Source organism: Peromyscus eremicus, chromosome 2 (assembly GCF_949786415.1).
Source record: "Peromyscus eremicus chromosome 2, PerEre_H2_v1, whole genome shotgun sequence".
Taxonomy (NCBI): Eukaryota; Metazoa; Chordata; class Mammalia; order Rodentia; family Cricetidae; genus Peromyscus; species Peromyscus eremicus.
Window position 1 is genome coordinate 11,520,786 of NC_081417.1, and position 23,753 is coordinate 11,544,538.

The 23,753-nt window shown below is 42.1% G+C and overlaps 1 protein-coding gene across 1 annotated transcript in view; it reads right to left on the reverse strand.

The window, feature by feature from the left end:
* Nucleotides 1-9,779: 9,779 nt before the first annotated feature.
* Nucleotides 9,780-23,753, reverse strand: part of Ca8 (carbonic anhydrase 8) — an 82,114-nt gene continuing 68,140 nt past the window's right edge. The window contains exon 8 of the mRNA XM_059255648.1: nt 9,780-9,944. Coding sequence (XP_059111631.1) covers nt 9,810-9,944 — 135 coding nt within the window. The 3' untranslated portion in view covers nt 9,780-9,809. The remainder of the gene's footprint in view (nt 9,945-23,753) is intronic.

The following is a 23,753-nucleotide window of genomic DNA, read 5'->3' on the forward strand; positions in this document are numbered from 1 at the left end:
GAGGCTCATATCAGCATCCACTTTCCTCATGCAAGATTTCTTCTATGCATACTTAAATGGTCTAACTGTTTATGTCCTCTCCTCCGCCCCCTAGTTCTTACAGTGTTAGTGTTAGGAAGAGCTTTGGAGGGGAAGTTAGACCCTGGAGACAGAGCCCATGTGACTGGGACTGGAGTAGCTCACAGAGGCAGCGCCCATGTGACTGGGACTAGCATACTCATGAAGGGGACCCCACAAACCTAGGGAGTACCTTTGTGTATAAGAAGGGACTGTTCTGTGGTCGGGAAATGAGCCATACCAGGCAGTCTTCTGTCTCCCTATCCTGAGGTTGGCTTCACAGTCTCCAAAGCTGAGAGAGCCATTTCTGTTGTGGAGAACTTCTCCCACTCCTGGGATTTTGTCACAGAAGCCCAAACAGAAGGCACTTTCTAGGCCTTTCCCATTTTCAGGAGAGGACTTCTGCCCCAAACAGAGGGACCAGAGCTACCATTCTTTCCTGATACTGATGCCATTTCTATTTTACCCTGAGACCTCAGGCTCTGACCTTCTGGTTATGAGTCTCAGCCTCTAATGGCTGAGCTGTCCCTCTAGCCTCAAGACTTCTGGTTTCTCAAGCACATCCTGCTTGTAAGCAATATGCTCTATAGTATTAGGAAGTGGAGCATTGGAGGTGTAGGGGTTAGTTCCCTTAACCTGGACCTTAACCTCTACATAAATGATGAAAATATTGACAAAGTAAGTCAGGGGATTCAACCATCTTGATCTGTTTCTCTACTTCCTCAGTAATGGCTAACACAAGGCAACATAGTATTGGCTAATGCAGATAAACTTTCCAAAGCTCATTTCAAAGGATTCCATAGTTAAAGTCACATGTTAATAATGTTACCTTTCATTATGGGCTGCAAGGAAGAATAGAAAACCCATCCCTACCCATGGCAGGCATTACCAGGCAGTCCCATTACTCTTTCCCATGGTACTCATGGCTGAATTCTCCAGACAGCTACTGCCAACCAGCTGGGGTTGACATATGAGTCCAAGTGCTGTTTGTTACCTGTGTCTTTCCTTAGCAGCTTTATGTAGAATTTGTACAACAGTTGTACATAATCTGATGACTTTGCAGGTGGTGATGACATATATGGAGATACTAGATGGCTCTGGAAGCTACCAGAAAGAAAGCATACAGAAACAGGTGACAAATAAGAAACATGGGGTAAGGTGAGGCAGCCAAGGTCTGCTCAGCCCACCTCTGGACATCAGCCAGCAGAGAGCCAAAAGGGACTGTGATCCAATTGCTGAGTCCCCAACACCTTTAACACACCCAAATGAAAAGAGCACACCCTAGACCTGCCCTTCCTTTCCTAGAGGCATGAAGAAACAGGGGGTCTCTGGTCCCCACATCTGCTAGCTCTGCTTATCCTCACCACTTTAGGTCTTCCAGAACCACAGAGAAGGCTTTGGTTCCCACACACCAGCACTTCACACCCTGTCGCTGCTCTCCGGCTAAACGTTTGCAGTGCTGTTTCCTACACCAGACTGTCACGACGGAGTGAAGATTCCTGGAAGTCTTACAGAAAGAAAACCAACCTAATGTAGTATTTTACAAATGGACTTAATTCCAATACAAAGGAATTCATACTTCAGTGGAGTAAGTGGAGAATAACACTTACTCCTACCCACATTATTAGAAGACTGAAATTCACTAAAAGCTAAGTGGATGAAGATCTAAACCCCAGGAAAGAAAGAAAGAAAGAAAGAAAGAAAGAAAGAAAGAAAGAAAGAAAGAAAGAAAGAAAGAAAGAAAGAAAGAAAGAAAGAAAGAAAGAAGAAGGAAGGAAGGAAGGAAGGAAGGAAGAAGGAAGGAAAGAAAGAAAGAAAGAAAGAAAGAAAGAAAGAAAGAAAGAAAGAAAGAAAGGAAGGAAGAGAAGGCTACTAAGGCCAGTTTACCTGGGAAAGACTTGGAGAACAAAAACTGTGGTCCCTCAAATATAAACTGTATTTAAATAGTCAGAAGCCACTAGAATACGCAGAACTTCCTGATGGTAAGTTCCTGGGTGGGGGTGGGGGAGAGGCTTGAAAGACAGGCTAGCAATTCCTGTGCTATCAAACTTTACCCAGGAGCAGGCTAAATTGTAAATAGTTAATCTGACATTCTAGGAAATTCTCTGGGTTTTTCTAATTTGGAAAACTGTGAAATTACTAGTACTACTTTGATTATGTTATGATAAAATATTAGTTTAACTATTCAAAGTTGTGTTGCATTTGTTTACGCTGTGGGATATAGTTTAACTGTGTAAAGATCCTGCATTTGTTTATACTGTGGGATATTAGTTTAAGTATGTAAAGACGTGTTACATTTGTTTACGTTTTGGAGTATTTTTTTAACTAAAAAAAATAAATTAAAGATGTGTTGCTATTTTATCTTGCCTGTGTAAGGTACCTAATTGGTCTAATAAAAAGCTTAATGGCCAATAGCTAGGCAGAGGAGAGGTAGGCAGGGCTGGAGGACAGAGAGAATAAGTAGGAGGAAGAATCTAGGCTTGGGAGAGACAGAGGGAGACACCAGGGAGATGTCAGGGTCCATCTAGCCAGCCATACATGGCAGAAGCAGGAAAGCAGGACATACGGAATGAAAGAAAGGTAAAAACCCTGAGGCAAAATGTATATAACTAGAAACAGATTAAATTAAGTTATAAAAACTAGTGGGACAAGAATAAGTGAAAGGCCAAGCTTTGGTAATTAATAAGGATTCTCTGTCATTATTTGAGGTCTGGCTGGCAGGACAGAGAAAGCGTTTGACTACAGGCTCTGTTTTCCCTTTAAGGCTTTCAATCAGATGGACACCAGCATGGGAGTGGTTTCCTGTGTGCTTGGGCTTCTACAGTGCATCCTGTTAAAAGGAGCAGATTACAGACTCCTTCAGTACCTAAGAGAAAATGTCTTCTTAAAATCCTGGTTGAAGAGCACGTTATTACTGGAGATTTCTGCACTAATTTTTAGCATTTTTAGCAAGTTCCCTGAATTATACTTTTAGCTCTTACCTTTCTAGCTGGAGACTCACTATGAAACCTTATTAGCTTCAACCCCTGCTCACTTCCCTGCTGCCTGCCCTCTCATTTGCCTTTGACATGATACAGTTAGTGGAGACAGAAGCAGGCACGTCCACCACACAAGCCCAGAAGTCAAAGGCACCCAAGAGGTCTACTGGGATAAACTTGTCCAGCCAGGTTCCCGTCAACACCACCACACAGGAACTGAGAGGGTTCTATCCCATGGCACATCCCAAAAGCCTGGTCTAAGGTCTGATCTACTTATTTATAGGAAAAGTCTCCCTTACCACTCCTAGAAGTAAATCTTCCCTTAGCCGACCTATGTCCTCTTAGCTGCCTATGTAAAGCCATTTTTTATGTCAACATATGTCTTTTGAGCAAAGGACAACAGACAAAGAGAACATGCTTAGACCACATACACAGACATGACGGTTTTCTTCTGAAAACATTCCTTGGCATTAAAAATCATGATACTGACTGTATTTCAGGGATCGGAACATAACAGTCAATAATACATTGGTTCTTGTCTGCAAAATCTTGCTTTACTTCTCAAACCATCTCTTTTCTAAATCCTCAGGTGAGAAAAAATTTAAATCACTTTAGAATTTTTATACACAATAAGTTATTAACATTTCTAAAACATAAAATGGAAAGGGGATGTATTTCAAGGCAGGAATTACTTTCGTAGTACAGTAATCCTGAAGATAGCCTACACAGTTCTGGTATTTTTCACTCTCAGACTAGTAATAATTTTTTTTGTTTTGTTTTGTTTTTCGAGACAGGGTTTCTCTGTGTAGCTTTGTGCCTTTCCTGGGACTCACTTGGTAGCCCAGGCTGGCCTCGAACTCACAGAGATCCGCCTGGCTCTGCCTCCCGAGTGCTGGGATTAAAGGCGTGCGCCACCACCGCCCGGCCTCAGACTAGTAATAATTTTATATCACATAATCAAGACATAAGAGATGACTTAGGCATCCCTGGTATTTAGACACTCTCCTGAAATCATTCTGTAAACATTGGACAATCTATTTCATTCTGAGGGAATTCTGTAGGATCCAGGAAATAGAAAACAGCCCTATCTGTGGAGCCCTTGAAACTTTTGCTAATGCTGGACACTATGTTAAGTGATTCAAGCCCAAGTGCTGCTGGCTGAAAATCCACCTTTGAGCTTTTCATTTATCCGGAGGGAATGGGTAGGCTTCAACACTGAGACACGCCTTACCTTCCTCCCACAGTCCTTCCTTTCCCATAATGCTTTGTGTTTTTCTAGCCTAGAATTCTTTCTGGTTACAAAAGAAAACAGATGTGAAATCGATGCTAGCTATTGCTTCATCAAAGCTAAGAAGACAAAATCATTAACTGTAAAAGCACATGTTTGGAAAAGTTCAACACAGTCAAGGAAAACTTCAAAGATTCAGAAAGAAAAATGGCAACAATTCTGACAAAGGATTATTCTGTGATGTTTGCTGGTCTTTCCTTCTTTATTTTTCTGTTTGTTGTTGTGTTATATTTTAGGAGGGAAAAGAAAATTATTTAAAGAAACATGTATACTTGGTGCTTGCAGAAAGTAAATCATTGATTTATTGCAGTTAGTGAAAACCTGTTCATGGATTAATATTTGAGTCCTAGGTGAGCTACTCTGTGGCCAGTCTAGTAGCTTTTAAATTGAGCTAACACTTAATAAAATAGGCAAATAATTATTTTTCAAAAGATCGGTACCAATATTATGATACCAGGCATTGTGTGAGAACTGGACCTCGTACCAAGTCTTATTATTTATTGCTGTTACTAAGATCTGGTTTTTCTGAGTCCTATTTTTAAAAAATTCAAAGATTAATTAAGATTGCAGAGATAGTTCAGCAATTAAATTTCTGATCTTGCAGAGGACCTGTGTTTGGTTTCTAGCACTCACACCAGAATGCTCACACCATCCTGTAACACAAGTTTCAGGAAATCTGACGCCATCTTCCGGCCTCTGCACATTTGTGGCATGCACTCATACATACACATAAATAAAAATAAAAATAAACATTCTTTAAAACTTCAATAAATAATGGATCTCTTAATAGCAATTGTCTCCCTGAAATGTGAGCCATCACCACTGAACCAAAGAATTCCTAGCAACTTGGTGAGTTACATGCTAATTCCATAAACAACTACCAAATCCTAACTCACACTTCTTAAATGCTAATATAAAAAGGTCTCATATTCCTTATGAGAATAATAATTCTTTTTATCAATGCCCTCCAGATGCCCAGAAATGTCACATTTTAAAAACCTGTCATTTTAATTCCAAAACTAAAGTTATTTCAAAAAGCACAGCTGAAATAAATCTGAATTATTTTAAACATTTTTAGGAGAACAACTACCATGGAATTTCCTCCCCCTTTTAGTTCCAAGAGCTTAAATGAAACATTCATGCATTAAATTCAAAGGCTGACTGTCAAATAACTTCACTTTAATAAAAATTTGAATTACGTGCCTTAGGGCATTATTAAATATCAAATAAAAAGAACACATCCATAAATCTGATTTCCCAATATAATTTTATGTAGAACTATGAATACATTTATATTATACATTTCAAGACAAAAGGATGAAAATGCATTCAGAAAAGGACAAAATCAGAATTAGAAATTTTGAAGGATTTCCCTCTTGGAAAAAAAAGGTATCTCAATTGTAATTAGTTAAAAACCTAGAAAGAGCAAACATCACTTTTCTGTCAAATAATTAAGGATCTGGAATATACATAATCTCATAAACAGTATGAGATTTCTGCATCTGTGTGTGAGAAAGACAGACAGAGGGACAAAGGACACATAGAGAATAATGACAGTTCTTTAAGTACTCAGAAGCAACTCTAGTCTAGACTAACTATGAATCAAACACCCAAGCCAGTAATATCATGTCATTAAAACTGTCATTTACAGTTAATTATATTCACAAGAAAATGCCAACTATAGCCTGGAAACCTCTTAAGTTGCCGCTCACCAGCCCCCTTGCATCTCTCTGTGGCCCTCTGACACAGCCTCTTCCTATGTCTCTGCCACTAGGGTCTTTTCCCAGCTCCACTGGGGTCTTTTTCCAGCTCCACTGGGATCTTTTCCCAGCTCCACTGGGGTCTTTTCCCAGCTCCACTGGGGTCTTTTCCCAGCTCCACTGGGGTCTTTTCCCAGCTCCACTAGGGTCTTTTCCCAGCTCTACTGGGGTCTTTTCCCAGCTCCACTGCCACTGTACCCTTCTGGTTACTACCCTATTCCTCATTTAAAAATGAAAGCAAGGCCCAAACAGGTCCAGTCTATAAATCTGGACTCCCTTCCTCCATCCTCTTGGAGCATGCAAAACACCTACTCTTAATAAAACTGTCTTCCGAGTGTGCTCAGGGTTACAGCCTTCCAAGTTTTCAAGTCTTCAGTAGCAAGATCTTGTCCCCCAAGGGCAAAGTGCTCAGCTGCATGTTCTTCTCCTTCCCCCCACACTCAGACAAGTTCTAGTATTTCTTGTGATCAAAATAAAATCTGTCTTGGCATTCTGCCCCACCCAACCCAGTTGATCATGATAAATACATAAGGTATCTATGTATAAAATGTCACAATGGATACTGTTAATCTGTGTGCATGACATGTTGATAGCTTTTTTAGGAAGATCAATAAAGCTAGGCAGCGCTAGTGCCTGAAAGGACTGTAGCTTACACTTCTGATGGGACTGAAAGTACTTTGAAAAACCACTGGGTAGCCATTTATGAAGTCAAACAAACAACCCTTTAAGAATTGCCCAGGGTGTGGGACCTGTAGCCCTACCCCTCTATTAACTTCAGTCATGGCAACATGCACCCTTCATTGCCAAGCCACTCGTACCACCAGGGTGGAGCCCCCTTTGACCTCAGCCCAGGTACTGCTAAGAAAAAGAAGTCTCCCAGTCAAGCCGTGTACATCAACTTTCCAGCTTCACTGTTCAAGAAATGGACTGACTGCTTTAGGCAATGAACGGCCTGACTCTCCTGTCTTGTGATTAACTACACTGTAAAGCCCCATATAAGGTTTCATAAACACTGAGTAAAATAATCCCTCTGATACATTTGAATGCCATATATTTTTTCCTCTATGTCATATACGTCCATATCTTACACAGACTAATTTTCTGATGCTTATTTATGAGTTTCAACTTGACTCGATGAAGAAACACCCAGGAGACTAGTAAAGTTCACCACTGGGTTTGCATGGTGTTTACAGAACACTAGACCATGCGGGCTCAGACCTACCCAATGGATTAGTCCTTTGGTAGATTCATAATATGATGACATTGATGGAGAGGGCGAGAGGTAGGGACGATGCCTAGTTGGAGGAAGCGGATGACTAGAGAATGTCCTTTGGGCTGTATCCTGTCCTGGCCTCTTCGTTACATGTGCTTCCTGTCTCCCAGGAAAGTCCTCTATCACAAGACTCTAGTACCATCATGTTCTGCCCAAACAGAGCGGAGCAACCATGGCCTGAACTCTTTGAAACTCTAAGCTAAAATGGCTCCTTCCTCCATAAGTTGTTTCTGAGCAATGAGAACACTAACCAGTGCATCTCCTCATCTCTACCCCTGAATTTTAGCAACCTCCCTATCAGCCCACTATTGTGATAGACAGGTATCTCTTTATCGACATGCTCCAACATCAACTCTTCATCTTTCTGATCCCCAAAATGACCTTTGCCAGCTTTCTCGCTGTTACTCAATTGCATCCTACCCATGATTTCCTAAGGCCCAAACCTCAGCATTTAACCTGACAATTCCATCTCCTGCCATCCTTACCCAGTTCATCACTGGATATCATCTATAATTTCTATTTCCTATGCCTTACCTACTCTCCATCACTACTGCTTTTAATCTAAGGTCAAGGCCTCCATATCTATAATTTTGGCTACCCAACAGATTTCTAAACTCTTTTACTCCTGCTCTGGTCCACTTTAATTCAATCTATTCAATTTCTTCTCAGAGTGTACTATTAAAAAGAAACATGGGATAAAGTCAGTCCCCTGAGTCAAAGTCTTTATAGGTTCATGATATGTCCACAATAATATAAAGATACCTTAGTGTGACTGACAACATCCGCCACTTGGGACTTACCTACTTTACCCTTTATTTCTATACTCTAAACACACCAGGCTTTCCTTCCGGGACCTCAATGCACTCATATCTTACCTCCTCCATGGCAAGCACACCTTGAGGCCTTTTCAGGAAGATATTTCTCTTCCTAGAAGTTCCTTTGGCACTTCCTTAGTTCTTTTCATTCACATAATATATTAACATTTGCAACTGTGTATTTTTGAGTCCTATTTCTCTACTGTCAGATTTCTTACCTCAGACTCTAGGATCTATGAGGGCAGAAACCATGAATGTCTTTCCCTGGGTACACCCACAATCAGTCAGAAAATATTCTCAATGGTGATTTTGGACTTAGTTCATTCTAGCTCTTCAGCTCATCTATTTTGAGGTTTGGCCTAAAGCATCCTTGGACTTTCTCTTTTTAACGTCTGAATTACTTTATACGTCTTCCCATTCCTAACATGGTGGATTTGCTGGACCTTCATCATCTCACATTAGAGAAAGTGGAAGATTAACTACACTGGCCAGCTGAGAAAGGACAAGAACTGAGTCTAATGCTCCACATGGGCAGTTCTGAGAAACTTCCAGTTGCCCTGAAGTCAATCCAGGTATAACGTGATGTGTTATAGTGGGTTTGTTTTCGACCCTTGGAGGTTTGAAATACAATAGAAAAATAAGAAACATAAGTAGCTAAGTGGAAAGGGGGTCATGAAATGAAGTCTGCTTTAATAGGAAAGCGGGGATACCTATTGAAATCAGTGTTTGAGCTGAGCCCAGGGCAGTTATGGGGTCAGTAGGCAAAAGGATGGGTATACAGCACAGAGTGAGCAAAGCATACTCCAGAGAATAAGACTATACTGTACACTGTACAGAGTAATAACAGAGACAAGAAAGAAGACTGAAGAACACATGACCATCACCTTTGGAAATCTCCATCAACAGTGGCCAGGTCATAAGACTGTGAGACCGGCAAGGCCTGAGATTTCCACTTAGCTGTGACTTCCTCATCCCATGTACAACTCTCATATCATGCCATAGTTCATCACCAGTCCCAGCTTCGTCCTGCTTCTCCAGGCACTGTTTTGGCAGATGTGACCCCCTTATGGGAAGCAGCTGGCTGCCACAATGTCTCTGATCTATGCACACTTAAGTGGCTTACAAGGTAAAGAAAGATTCCAATACACAGTAATCTTTGCATATATTTATCCTTCCCATGTTTATGAGTTCCCTAAGGTTAAATAATAAATATGCTGAGTTCAATATATTGACCATCAATAAAATAATGTACAACATTAAAACAGCTAACATATGCTTCTTGACTTTGCAAATAAAAAGTACTTCTAAGAAACAAACAGAAAAGAGTAATGGACAGGAGTGTGCATCCCAGGTGCCTTTCCTTATGAAAGCCACTATTAAAGTAGAAAATGGGATTACGGGGATGTTCAAGTAGAAAATAAATGAATCATATATTTAAAAAAAATATTGCATGAAAGGAAAAGGACCACCTGACTTGTCATTAATGGGGCACGAGAATGTACCATAAATGTATTAAAATGAAGTGTATTCCAGCAGTCAGCCTACAGAGTGACTTTGGGATGCTGGGTTAAGGTAACTCATTTCCTTGTCCAATCTCACATACCCTGATGCAGATGGGTTTGATCACAGTCTTTCTGGCTACTGAAATGCGGCTCGAATGACTCTGTCACTCAGGGGCTGGGTAGGTCGGAAATTGTCTCCCAAAATCCCGTCACAGCCTTCTACAAGTTCTGCCCCCTTAACGTGTGTTCTCAGCCTTCGGAATTCTTCTATCTGAAAAGAAAAGCAGAATAAAGGTGATTAGTCACTAACTGCACATTATCAAGTTCAGAGTTTCATAAACAACCCAAAATACGCATAGATGACAGTATAAGAGAAAAAAATGAAGGGTGAACTTCAAAAAGAGAAAACCAGAGCTGGAGAGAGCTGAGTGGTTAAGACAGAAAGCTCCCCTTGTTGAGGATCCAAGTTCAGTGCCCAGCACTTACACTAGGCAGCTCACAACGGCCTGAGACTCCAGCTCTAGGGATGCATCCCCCACCTCTGGCCTCCAAGGGCACTGAACTCATAGCACACACACACACACACACACACACACACACACACACAAACACACACACACATACACACACACACATACACACACACACACACACACACACACACACACATACATGCTTGCACTTTAATGATAAATGAAAAAATTTTAAACCAGGAAAACAGATTTGGTTGTTCCAGACCTAAGGATATGAGACAAGGCCCTTAAAAGAAGACAACAGGAATCTGGGTAACTCCAGCTCAGTAGAAACCTACTGGATTTATTAATGTGAAAATCCTATCACACAAATTTTTGTGTCAGCTTAAAGCACAGAGAGAGAAAGGGGTGAACAAGGAAGTAAATGTTCTTAAAATTTTCCCAAGTACATTCCTAGCCACCATGTCGCTCTCTGTCAGCACTGGTCAGAGCTGCTACAGGAATTCATGGACTCCTAGATTATCTTTGCCAGATCGTCATCTGACAGAGAATTATAGTGCCTAGAATATATAAAGAACCCCCTGAAAAGACTAAACATTAAGAAAATAAACAACCTGTCAGGCAGTTGCTTATTAATAAACAGGAGGCAGAGGCAGGAGGATCTCTGTGAGTTGGAAGCCAGCCCGGTAGACAGAGTAAGTTCCAGAACAGCCAGGGCTATACAGAGAAACCCTGTCTTAAAAAACCAAAAATAAATAAATAAATAGACAGATAAATAAATAAACAAACAAACAAACAAACAAGGAAGAAAGAAAAAGAAAAGAAAGCTGATTTGAAAATGGCCTGTGGGAACTGGAAAGACTGCTCAGCAGCTAAGAGTACGAACTGCTCTTACAGAGGATCCAAGTTCACTTCCCAGGACCCGCCCGCGTCAGAGGTTCAAACCCACCAGTAACTGCAGCCCAGAGGACCTGACACCCTCTTCTAGGCTCTGAGGGCGCCTGCACATACCCACACACAGACAGACACATAATTTAAAAATAAGTTAAAATTGTTTTTAAGATGGGCTATGAACTTAACAGAGAATTCTCAAGTGTATGTGTTTGTGTGTGTGTGTGTGTGTGTGTGTGTGTGTGTGTGTCTAACTAAGAAACACCTTAATAACATCCTTAAGACTCAACATCCTTAGCCATCAGGAAAATGGAGATTAAAACCATTTTAAGATTCCATCTCTCCCAAGTTAGATCATACTGCCCTCATCAATAATACAATCAACAGCCGGGCGGTGGTGGCACACGCCTTTAATCCCAGCACTCAGGAGGCAGAGCCAGGAGGATCTCTGTGAGTTCAAGGCCAGCATGGGCTACCAAGTGAGCTTCAGGAAAGGCACAAAGCTACACAGAGAAACCCTGTCTCAAAAAAAAAAAAATACAATCAACAAACACTAATGTGGATATAGCAAAAGGGAATTCTCATGCACTGTTGATGGGAGTGTAAAGTAGTGCAGCCATTTTGGAAATAAATCCGGATGTTTAAAAAAACTAGAAACAGAACTACCATACGACCAAGCTATACCATTCCTGGGCACAAACCAAAGAACTTTATATCCTACTACAGACACATGTGCACATCCATGTTTGTTGCTGCTCTATTCATAATAGCTAGGAAATGGAGTCATACCAATGAGTGAATAAGAAAACTGTGATACATATACATAATGGACTCTTACTCAGTTGTAAAGGAAAATGACATCTGCAATGAGACTGGAAAGATCATACTGAGTGAGGTAGCTCAGACCCAGAAAGACACAAGAGGAGGATGGATAGGCTAACTGTGCTGGTTTGAACGAAATTGGCCCCCATAACCTCATAGGGAGTGGCACTATTAGGAGGTGTGGCTTTGTTGGAGAGGGCATGGCCTTGTTGGAGGAAGTGTGTGACTGTGGGGATGGGCTTTGAGGTTTCCTATGCTCAGGATACTGCCTGGTGTCTCAGTTGACTTCCTGTTGTCTGCAAGATATAAGACTTTCAGCTACTCCAGCACTATACCTCCCTTCATGCCACCATGCTCCCTGCCATGATGATGATGGACTGAACCTCTGAAACTGTAAGCAAACTCCCTCAATTAAATGTTTTCCTTATAAGAGTTGCCGTGGTTGTGGTGTCTCTTCACAGCAATAAAAACCCTAATAATAATAAAAACACTGACATAAACTAATTATGGATGAAACGGTCTTATGAAAACACACTAGTTAATAAGCTAATTTTAAAATGCAACTTTAAAACAATGAATTCAAGTGGAGGTACCTTAAATGGGGTGGGCATGGCCACTCCCAAAGGATATGGGTTATTAAAGAAAACTTGCAGTGTAAGGCATGGGACACCTCCCCACAAGTTATTGGTCAGGAAGGCACCCCAAAGGATATTGTCATTGCCCCTCAATGCCCACTAGAACTGCAAGGTAAGACCTTATTGCTGAACACACCTCATTCCATGACTGCAGGCCAGAGAGACATCTATCTCAATCTGCCCAGAAAACTTCCCTGCTCACTAGCACTCACAGTGCTGGACTATGCTATGCACACAGCTGAGGGTAAAACGACATTACTGTTCTCACACAGCATGGGAGGCTGAATGCTACAATACTGACCGGCCAGGACAGATGTCCCCACTGGTGTCATAAGGGCACAACTGTTACAGGGTAACTAACTGCACACACAGCAATCAAGGCAGAGGCACATGACGACCCCAGGTGTTGAAAAGAAGGGACTGAGTGCTCAGGCCAGCATGCGACATCTTTATTAACCTCCCACCAAGGCTCAAAGAACATCACAGAAGAGGAGGCAGAAAGAATGTAAGGGCTGGAGGATGGGGAGGAATGATGTGAAGTGTGTCTTCTGGACATGACACAGCTCTTACATTCATGAGTCACCCTAACTATGGTTGCCCACACAGACATTTTTAAGATCAAGCCATTCAATACAGTTGGGGGATGAACCCCTGGCCCTTCACCTTACTGAGGTGCCACTGGTAGTTGTTAGCTGCTGAAGAAGGGAGAATCACTCTTCTTTGAGAGTATGGCCACAAGTAGGTTTCCCATGCTCTAATGGATGGCCTTGTACCCATGCACATATGAGTAGCACAAATTGTATTTATCCCAATTAGGTTATCACAGAAGAGGAGGAGGAAGAATAAATGAAGTGTTGGAGGGTAAATATATGACAGTATTCCATTATATCCATGTATGAAATATTAATAGAGTAAAATAAATTAATAAAAGAACTCATGGTTTCCTTCATCAAAAGACTGCCCCTGCCTCTTGTCTAGCCCTGTGACTTACCTGTGACATGTGGAGAGGTTTCCAGATTTCTGAGGACCTTGCTCTGACCTGTCAGGTTTGAGAGTTCTAAGCATCTGTAGTCTACCAGATGTGAATGTGAGAAGAATGTAAGTAGCAAGCAAAAACAATCATGTGCATTCCCCAAGCTCATTCCACCTGTTACCTGAGTAACCCACAGCATGTCACTTCACTAAAATGCTACACAGCAATACAAAATGGATGTGCTTCATTCTTTTCACAGAGGAGGAAACTGGGGCTAGAGAAGCAAAGAATATCTCCAAATTAGCCACTGCCCCAAATCCACCTGACTCTTCCCAGCTCCACAACACCTCATTAAAGTTCTGGTCAGATCAGTACAACTGTGCCCTGCATGTCCCAGGTCCTGAGCACTGTGGTCTGAACACCCATCCAGTCAACATCTTTGTACCAGAAGACTGTGGCTACAAAGGTCTTTAACACAGAAGAAGTCTGTCTTCCTTAAAGAGAAGCAATGCAGGAGATCGACTAATTCAGGGCTTCACACTAAAAGCCCAGACTTAAAAAGGGCCAGGAAATCTCTAAATGACAGCAAAACCCTACACATGTGTTCTCCTACGTCCCATGGCATTCTAATTAAGGCCATTCCCATATGTGTTGGAACACAGAGCTGGGGGAAATTAAATGGGTTAGATTAGCAGCCTGGTTACAAAGATGACTTGTAATGTTTTATTTTTCTATGTGTCCAAATACTGATTGATTTTTCTAGTGAGGAAAAGTCTGATCCAGCTGGAACTGCCCTGTTGATTTGCGTTTTCACTATGCCTACATACTGTGTTTACATAGCGGTGCCAGCCAGGTAAGCAAGGCACTACTAAATTGACAGTTTTTTTTTTCCACTAGACGTTCTCAGGGTCTTGCACAGTACCCTCTGTTTATGGCAATAGAAGCTTTCTAGAACTGAGGATTCATGAGAATCCTCTGTCAGTGTTTGCTTTTTCCCTTCATATTTGCTCCTAAGGGTGAAAATGGAGAGACTCTGGGCAGCACAGAACCCTACACTATTTGAAAGTGGTGACAGAGTGAGCTTGCATCCGAATGACTGCTGTTCTCTCTTGGCTCTGCTACCAGGGACCTAAATGACCAAATGACATCACCTCTTTATGCCCCCGTTTCTCCTGTGCAGCAGAGAGGACAATGATGGCAATAACACAGGGTGACATAAACAGTGAAAGAAGAGCCATGAACAAGCACTCAGCAGTGCTCCAGCAGTGCTCCAGCAGTGCTCCACTGATCACAGTTACTAACAAGCCCTCCACTGTGCAACTTCCTTATATGTCAGACCTTTAACAATTGAGATAAATCCTTAGCTAAATTGACAGTAAATCAATCCAACAGGAAATCTTAAAGTCCCGCCTCTCAGCACCCACTTTAAACTAATGAGGAAACTGCGAAACTTCATGACCCATGGGGAGGGGCGGTGAACAGCAGTGTGGTCTAGAGTCTTAACTGCCTAAGCACATCACAGGAACTCTGCTATTTTTCACTAACTTTGAAGCTTGTTTTAAAACTCGATTAATTTTATATTTTCTTTTCCTAAGCTGAAGGCGCATCCTTCAAGGCCAGAGCCTCAGCCTGGAGCACGTTCTGTGAAAACAACTTCTTGAGAGGAGATCTAGCAAATGCCTCAATCATTGCACTTTGCAGAAAACTACTTCACAAGAATGCTTTTCCCTGATCGCAGTGACACTTTGAAGATTTCAAACATCAGTTGAGATAGACAGGATGCTCATCTTCCTAAAACGTCATTTTTCTGAAATAACCACCCCTCAAAATCCTTTATCAGTTTAAATGGTTTTGAATGCATGTGGAATCAGCCCATGCCAAAACGAGAGGCTGTGGTAAATGAGCAGAATGATGTTTCAAGATAAAAGTCTTTAATAAACCCAGAGAGCAAGCTTTAGAGACCGTCACTAGCACAGGGAAACAAATATGTGGCATAGGTCACCCTATGGATTTGCACTGAAACATGCTGTTCATTTTTAAATAATTTGAAGTAGAGGAAAAGAGGAGAATGGAGAGGATGAGAGACGTGATTGGATATGCTGCGCCCTGGAAGAAGCCCCATCTCCTGAAGGTGGGCTTACTTGAGCAGAGGCTGTTGTGTGAGCAAGAGATGCAACCCAACTGGTCTAGGACATCTATTTAACCTCACAGACTCACAAACCCAAGTGCTGACTAAAGCCCCACTCTAAAACTGTTTCCTTCTGAGTGCGTTCAAGAGGCTAACTCCCACGGTTTGCAGTTTGAGGCCAATTATCTTACCCGAGATGCCCAGTTCCTATGGCCATCCAACCTAGCAGATTTATTTTGATTCCTATTTCCTGTGCCATTGTGCTAAAAAGGAAGCACAGGAGTCAATGTCTTCTAGTAACTTGGCCACCATGGACATTTTGGTGTTTCTAGGTGTACTGGCTAGTACCGTGTGTCAACTTGACACAAACTCAGGTCATTAGAGGAAGGAGCTTCAGTTGAGGAAATGTCTCCATGAGATGCAGCTGTAAGGCATTTTCTCAGTTAGTGATCAATGCAGGAGGGTTCAGTCCATGGTGGGTAGTAGCATCCCTGGGCTGGTGATCCTGGGTTCTATAAGAAAGCAGTCTGAGCAAGTCATGGGAAACAAGCCAATAAGCAGCACCCCTTCATGGCCTCTGCATTAGCTCCTGCCTCCAAGTTACAGCCCTGTTTGAGTTCCTGTTCTGATTTCCTCCAGTGATGGACTATGACCTAGAAGTGTAAGACAAACAAACCCTTTCCTCCCCAATTTCCTTTAAGGTCACGATGTTTTACTGCAGCAACTGAAACCCTAATGCTGTGGATATGACTCTCTATAAATAAAATGCTGATTGGTCAGTAGCCAGGCAAGAAGTATAGGTAGGACAAACAGAGAAGAGAATTGTGGGAAGAGGAAGGCTGAGTCAGGAGATGCCAGCCCACCATTCAGGGAGCAGCATGTAAAAGGCACACAAGTAAAGCTACGAAATACGTGGCAACATATAGATTAACAGAAATGGGCTGAGTTTAAGTGTAAGAGCTAGTTAGTTGTAGGCCTGAGCTAATGGCCAAGCAGTTTTAAATAATATTGGCCTGTGTGTGTTTATTTGGGTCTGAGTGGCTGTGGAAACACAAGGACGCAGGAGCTGGGTGGACACAGGAAAACTTCAACTACACCCTAAACCTAAGACACTGGGTTTGGGCCACAAATAACATTTGAGTCAGTACCATCTCTGCAAGGTACTGACTTCTGTTCCTGTGGTTCCATACACAGATGAGGAGAAGTCAGACACAGGAAGGCAAATACTGTTCGATCTCACTTATATGTGAATGTAAAACAGAAGTCACAGAAGCAGAGAGCAGCATGGTAGTTACTGAAAGTTTGTGGGAAGAAGAAATGGGAAGAGATGGCCAAAGATCTAAAGGCTCAGTTTTATAAAGATAAAGAGGTTCTAGAGGATACACTATACAGCTAACAGCATTGTGTTGTGACTTGACAGTATTAATGAGTTAGATCTTGAATTAAGTGCTCCACAAAGAACACATAATACTAATAAAGGTCATGAGGGGAAATGTTGGAGGCTTGTCTTAGTTACTTTCCTATGGCTATGAAGACACCATGACCAAGGTGACTGACAGCAGAGTTCTTTGGGAGCTGTGATGGTTTGAATGAGAATGGCCCAAATAGGTTCATGAGCTTGAATGCTTGGTTCCTAGTTGGTAGAGGTGTTTGGGAAGGAGGAGAAGGTGTAGCCTTGTTGAAGAAGGTGTGTCACTGGGGGTGGGCTTTTGCAATTCCCAGTTGGTTCTCTCTCTCTCTCTTTCTCCTACTTAGAGTTAAGGACACGTGTTCTCAGCTACTGCTCTATGCCATGCCTGCCTGCTCCCATGCTCCCTGCCATGACCGTCCCACTCTGAGACTGTAAGTCCACAATAAATTCATCCTCCTATAAGTCCCTTTGGTCATAGTGTCTTCACAGCAACAGAAAAGCAACTAAGACAAAGGCAATGAACATGTTCACAGCCCTGATGGTGTCATCAGTTCACGGTTGTGTATTTATTCCCAAACCCATCAAATGCATATATTTCTATGGAGATTTTTGCTAAATATGTATAGCTTTTTATATTAGTCATATTTCAATGAAGTGGGTTAAGTTCAGACTTGCATCATTACTCACAACTAAAATCCCAGCACTCAGGAGGCTTCTAACTTCTTAACTATGAGTGACTCTGTACGGCCTCCTTAACCTAGACACGTTTCCTTGAGGAAGAATTAGATAAGAAAAAGAACATCCTCTCCCCAGGCACACTGAAGCCAACTTTCCTCTCACTCCCATCTGTAGCCCACAGCAGCCCCAGCCCAAGCTGACTTCCTTCCTTCTTTTGGGTAACTGCTGTTGAGCCACAGACTAAAACTCCCTCCAGAAGCACAGGTCACTGAGGCTGCATCCACCAGGGACATGCTCTTATCACACAAGACAGAGGAAATGTTCAAAGTGTCACAAAAGGTGCTGCAAGAACTTAAAAATAGCACATTTTAAGAGCAGGAGTCTCCCAGATGAGGAAACCTTATGCCACCAGCTCCACTTCCCTGAGTATTCACACACAATAGTGCAAACAGAGATGCATATCAGTGTGACACTCCTGGAGGACCAGAGACTTAGCATGAGAGTAAGAACTCAAAAACATCCCAGCAATGCCTTTTATATTGACAGTCTGTTGCAATCACGTGAATATTGGGTTAAGCACACCATTTGGATCAATTCCACCTGTTTGTTGTTTTGTTTTTACACATATGTATGTACATATGGCTGTGTTTCCACTAGACAGGGCCTGGGGCTACCGATTACCCTCACACTCACCTTTAGAACCTCAGCATTTTGGAATTAGAATACATATCTAATACACAGCTAGGGGTGAGTGCAGGGTGGGGTACACAGTAGTTCTTGAAGTGGCTCTGAAGAATGGAAATGAGAACTGTCAGGTCCTACAGCACACCTGCTCTGTCAGCATCTCACTCAGGTGAAGCCCAAAAATGTCCTAAGGGTGTGGGTGCACACTCTGGTCTGAGACCTACAAGTGCATTAGTGTGTGTGTGTGTGTGTGTGTGTGTGTGTGTGTGTGTGTGTGTGTATGTGTGCTGTGATTACAAAATACCCACGACTGGGTGATTTAAAAATAATTAATCTGTTTCTCACAGCTCGAGAGGTTGGAAATTATAAGCACAAGGAGTAGGCACATGGCAGGGTCTTCACACAATGAAATGAAGAGTGAAAGCTGTTTTTCAAGGAACTCATTAACACTGTACCCATGGTCTTAGTTACTTTTATGTTGCTGTGACAAAACACAATGATTAAGACAACTTATAAAAGAAAGCATTTAATTTGGGGCTCACAGTTCCAGAGAGTTAGAGCACTTGACCATCATGACTGAGAGCACGGCAACAATCAGACAGGCATTGTGCTAGAGCAGTAGCTGAGAGCTTACATCCCGAGACACAACCATGAAGCAGAGAGAGCTAACTAGAAATGGTGTTGGTTTTTGAAACCTCAAAGCCCACCCCCAGTGACACAGCTCTTCCAAAAAGGCCACATCCCCTAACCCTTCCCAAACAGTTCCACCAACTGGGGACCAAGTATTTAAGCATATCAGCACATGTACAGGGTAGTGAATGGTATTGTCATTCAAACCACCACATTCCACTCCCGGACCTCCATAGGTTCCTAACCATATCATAACGCAAAATGCCTTTAGTCCAACTTCAGAAGTCCCCATAGTCTTTCACAGTCTCAACATAATTTTGAGGTCCAAAGTCTCATTTGAGACTTAAGACAATCTCTTAATTGAAACCCACTATAAAATTAACATCAAAAAGCAAATTACATACTACTGAAGTACAATAGCATAGAATATACATTACTATTCCAAAAGGAAAAAAAATACTGGACTGATACCCAGTGGGGTATACTTTAAATTCTATAACTCCATCTCTGATATCATAGGGCTTAGATGGTTCCATCCTTCCAACTTTGCTGACTGAAACTCACTTCTTTCTTTTGGCCTAGTTCTACTCCCTGTTCGCAGCTCTCCCAGGCAACATACCACAGCTCTGGCATCTCCAACATCCTGGAGTCTGCAATTCAATCCAGGCTTTGCTTTCACAGCTTCATACAATGGACTCTAAGGGCCTCCATGCAGGACCTCCTCTAGCTTTCCTTAACCAAGGAGGAAGATGTCACAGCCACTTTACCCATCTATCCTTCATGACCTAAAGCCAAAACAACATGAAGGATGCTGCCAACTTGGGCTGCTTGCTTGGCATGAAGCCTGGCACCTTCCTTGAATTACATTTGCATAAGCTTTACTTTGTTTTCTTTTTTAGGTGGAGAATATTCTTTGGCTGCATGGAGTTTTTCCCTAAGGCCATTGCTCCCTTTATTCCATTCTGCATCTGGACCCTCCTTATTTCCTTCAGCAAAAGCCTCAGCTCCAGAAAATTTCCTGGTGCTCTTTTTCTCCTTAAACTGTATACTTTGTATTTCTTTTCATCCTGCTTGCCCCCCCCTTTTTTTTGGTATCTGCCTAAGTGTTGTGAGTAATAACTACTAACAGAGTTAATATTGTGACAGTAAATATTAGCTTGTCTTAAAACCTCTGTTGCCAACAAAACCAGTCCAAATACTCTTCTTACATCTTTATCCCATAAACAAGGACGAAACCTTCATGGCAGACCCCACCTCTCAGTACTATCACATTGTCAACACCTACATTTTGGAAGTGACAAATTAAAATCATAGCCATGTTAGCTTGTTTTGTTTTGTTTTGTTTTTTCCTTCCATTTAGACATGGGCAGCCACATTCTTTGCCAAAATATGACAAGAATGGTCTCTAGCCCAGTTGTTAATATTGTTCCAAACTGAAACCTCTGGAGCTGGGCCTCCACAGCCCACATTGTACTATTTTCTTCTAAGCTCATACTAGCATGGCCCATTAAGCCCTGCTTATAGATTTCAACCACTTTCCTAGTCCAAAGTCCCAAAGTCTTCTACATTACGCTAACGAATAATGTAGTCAAGTCTATCAGAGCATGAGCCCATTCTCTGAACCAACCTCTGTGTTAGTTACTTTACATTGCTACAACAAAGTGCCATGACCAAAGCAACTTAGAAAGCATTTAGCTTGAGACTCATAGTTCCAGAGGGTTAGAGTCCATGACCATCATGGAGTTGAGTATGGCAGCAGTGAGGAATGGGCTGGCACTGGAACATCAGCTGAGAGCTCACATAATGATCTGTAAGTAGAAGGCAAATAGAGCTAACAGGGAATGGTGTTGACTTTTGAAACCTCAAAGCCCATCTCCAGTGACACATCTCCTCTAACAAGGCCAAACCTCCTAATCCTTCCCAAACAGTTTAATCAACTGGGGGCCAAGTTTTTAAACACATAAATCTATAGAGGCCATCCTCATTCAAACCACCACAGCTACGGACATAGATGAAAAGTTACAATTAGCATTTCAAATCAGTTGAATCATTTTCGTGCATGGCCATGGTGTGGACCAGGTCTTCAGGGCAATAGCCTCTCATTTCCGTATGGAGCAATAAGACCCTCCAGGCAGCCAGCTGTGTCCCTAACTTACCAGATTTCCTCATCTGTCCATAACAACAGGTGCAGCTTAGGGAAGAGCATATGCTCAGCAGCCCTGGGCTTGATACCCAGCATCCAAAACAGACATAACCTAGATCCTAAAGACCACGTATACCTCATGCTCTAACTCAGGCTGTCAGCGCTAGGTCTGTCCTTATGTAAGACAGAAAAGGGATCGAGAGAAGGCAAGACTAAGAAGAAAAGGTAGCCATCCCCCTTTGCTCAGTGGCACTGTTTTAGCCTGAAAGGAAAAGGAAGAACAAGAGATAGGTAATACGGGAATAAAGATAAGCTAAGAAATGTAAATAGATAGGAGGGAAGGACAGGCAGAAAGCAATGACCAACCCACTTCTCTCGATGTATGTCCACATCTCTTGCTGTATGGCCACTGTTCCATCAGCATATTCTAGCAATGCAAGATGGTTCTGTCTCCATTTCAATGGCCGTCAAAATAGGAGATATCTTAACATTTCTATCATATTTGATGATGTTTGGCATTCTTATTCTGTTTTGTAAATCTCATTTTTAAACAAAAATTCAGGTAAAAAAAAGTTTTTGTTGTTGTTCCAGGATTTCTACTAATTACAGCACTTCTTATCTTAAATTTATTTAATGGCTATAGATCTTAAAAAGAAGAAAATTATTCTCATTTAAATCTTCCTGATCATCTTTTTCACTCCCACATATAGTACATCAACCAGGAATCATATGAAAAAGTCACCTCCACAGAGGTTTCCAGCCCACCCTGTTTCTCTGCAAGCTGCTGTCAGTTTACTATGAGAGCATTGTGATTTAGCACACTTTTCTCAGTGTTGCTAGTGAAGAGGAGGCACCAGCAGCTTGCATGAGGCTGGACAGCAGCCGGGTTATAAACACTGACCACCTGTGGCAGGACACAGCTTCTGCTTTCCCAACTGTGCAGCGTGAGAGTCTGCCTGCTCTTTACCAGTGTTTCATGTATGAGCACTTCCTTCTTTCCCTCCCTGTTTCCTCCCTCCTTCCTCTCTCCTTTAATAATGCACATCTTGATTTTTCATGGTTATATCCTCTTTCTTTGGACTTCTAATTTTTACTGCCCTCTCGGGACCTCTCTTATTTAACTTTACTTTCTTCGAAATTCTATGAGAAGCAGTGAGTGAAATCTTCAAGTCAAAAACAGACCTCTCCTAAGATCGTATTTTAGTAAACCATTCTAAAGTGTATTTTCATAGACACAAACCCATGACATACCTATGTGAATGTGCATTTATACTGTGTGATGGTTTGAAAGAAAATGGCCCCCAAAGGAAGTAGCACTATTAGGAGGCATGGCTTTGTTGGAGTATGTGTGACTTTGTTGGAGGAAGTGTGTCACCGTGGGAGTGGGCTTTGAGGTCTCCTATGCTCCAGCTACTCCCAGTGAGACAGTTCACTTCCTGTTGCTTACAAGATATAGAACTCTCAGCTACTTCTCCAGCACCGCACCTGTCTGCACACTGCCATATCCCACCATAATGATAATGGGCTGAACTTCTGAACTGTAAGCCACCCCAATTAAATGTTTTCATTTATGACTTGCCATGGTCATGGTATCTCTTCACAACAATAGAAAACCTAACTTAAGACACACTGCTTCCCTCTCAGGAGATGTCACAGTGCTCTGTGCTAAAAATACCTAAACCCTTAGCCATTCTCAAGGGAAGAGGAGACATTTCCTCCAAACACACAGGGAGTTGGCACAGTTTATCTCCCAGCATGACTTGGTGAATGATGGTTAGCCTTGACCTTTGGCCTTACCAGAGGGACAACACAAAGCCAGGTTCCCTTTGAAACCAGAGAGAGCTACAAAGCAGTAGCTTTGCACTGCATCTTAGAGCTTACTTGGACAGTGAAATGGTATATCATGTCTATGGCACACCTGGGAATGTTCAGAATGGCACTCAGCTTTCACGTGCCCAGAACAGGCTGGCGAGGGAACCTCTACACCATCTCAGGTAGATCATAAAATCTCCAATACACTGAGGTTAAACAAACCCATATAAAATAGTTATTTACTCTAGGTCAACAAAACTGGAGGTTTATCTATTACAGAAGCTGCCAACTTACTGTTAAATCTCTAAATTAGACGCCATTAGCCCAAGGCTCTATCTTTAATATTTGGAGTAAATTTTCTAGCTTCTTCACTCCCACCTAACAAACCTCTCCTTTCTGAAGTCATTCCTCGGGCCTTCCAGCCTGACTCTCTGGGACACATTACCACAGCTGCCACCACCTGTGCAGTCATTTTCCTTCCCAAGTGACAGCAACACTTCTGAGAGTGAAGGGTGTGTTTCAATCCTGTATCCTCTGTGTCCCGTGACACTCAGACACAGCTTCTTATAAGAACAAACAGATGAAGAAGAAGAACGGAATTAGGGTTTGTCCTATGGAAAATAAGTGAAGAGGATATGGTAAAAACTCAAAAACAGGGGAAGGGATGGAGAACAGGAAGAAAGGGAACTTTAAAGTGTTCTCTAGACAAGCGGAAATTGAAAATGCTAAGTATACGATTTTAAAAAATTAATGCTAAAACAAGGAGTGCTGAGAGTGGGAGAAACAGTCTTCTCCAGGAA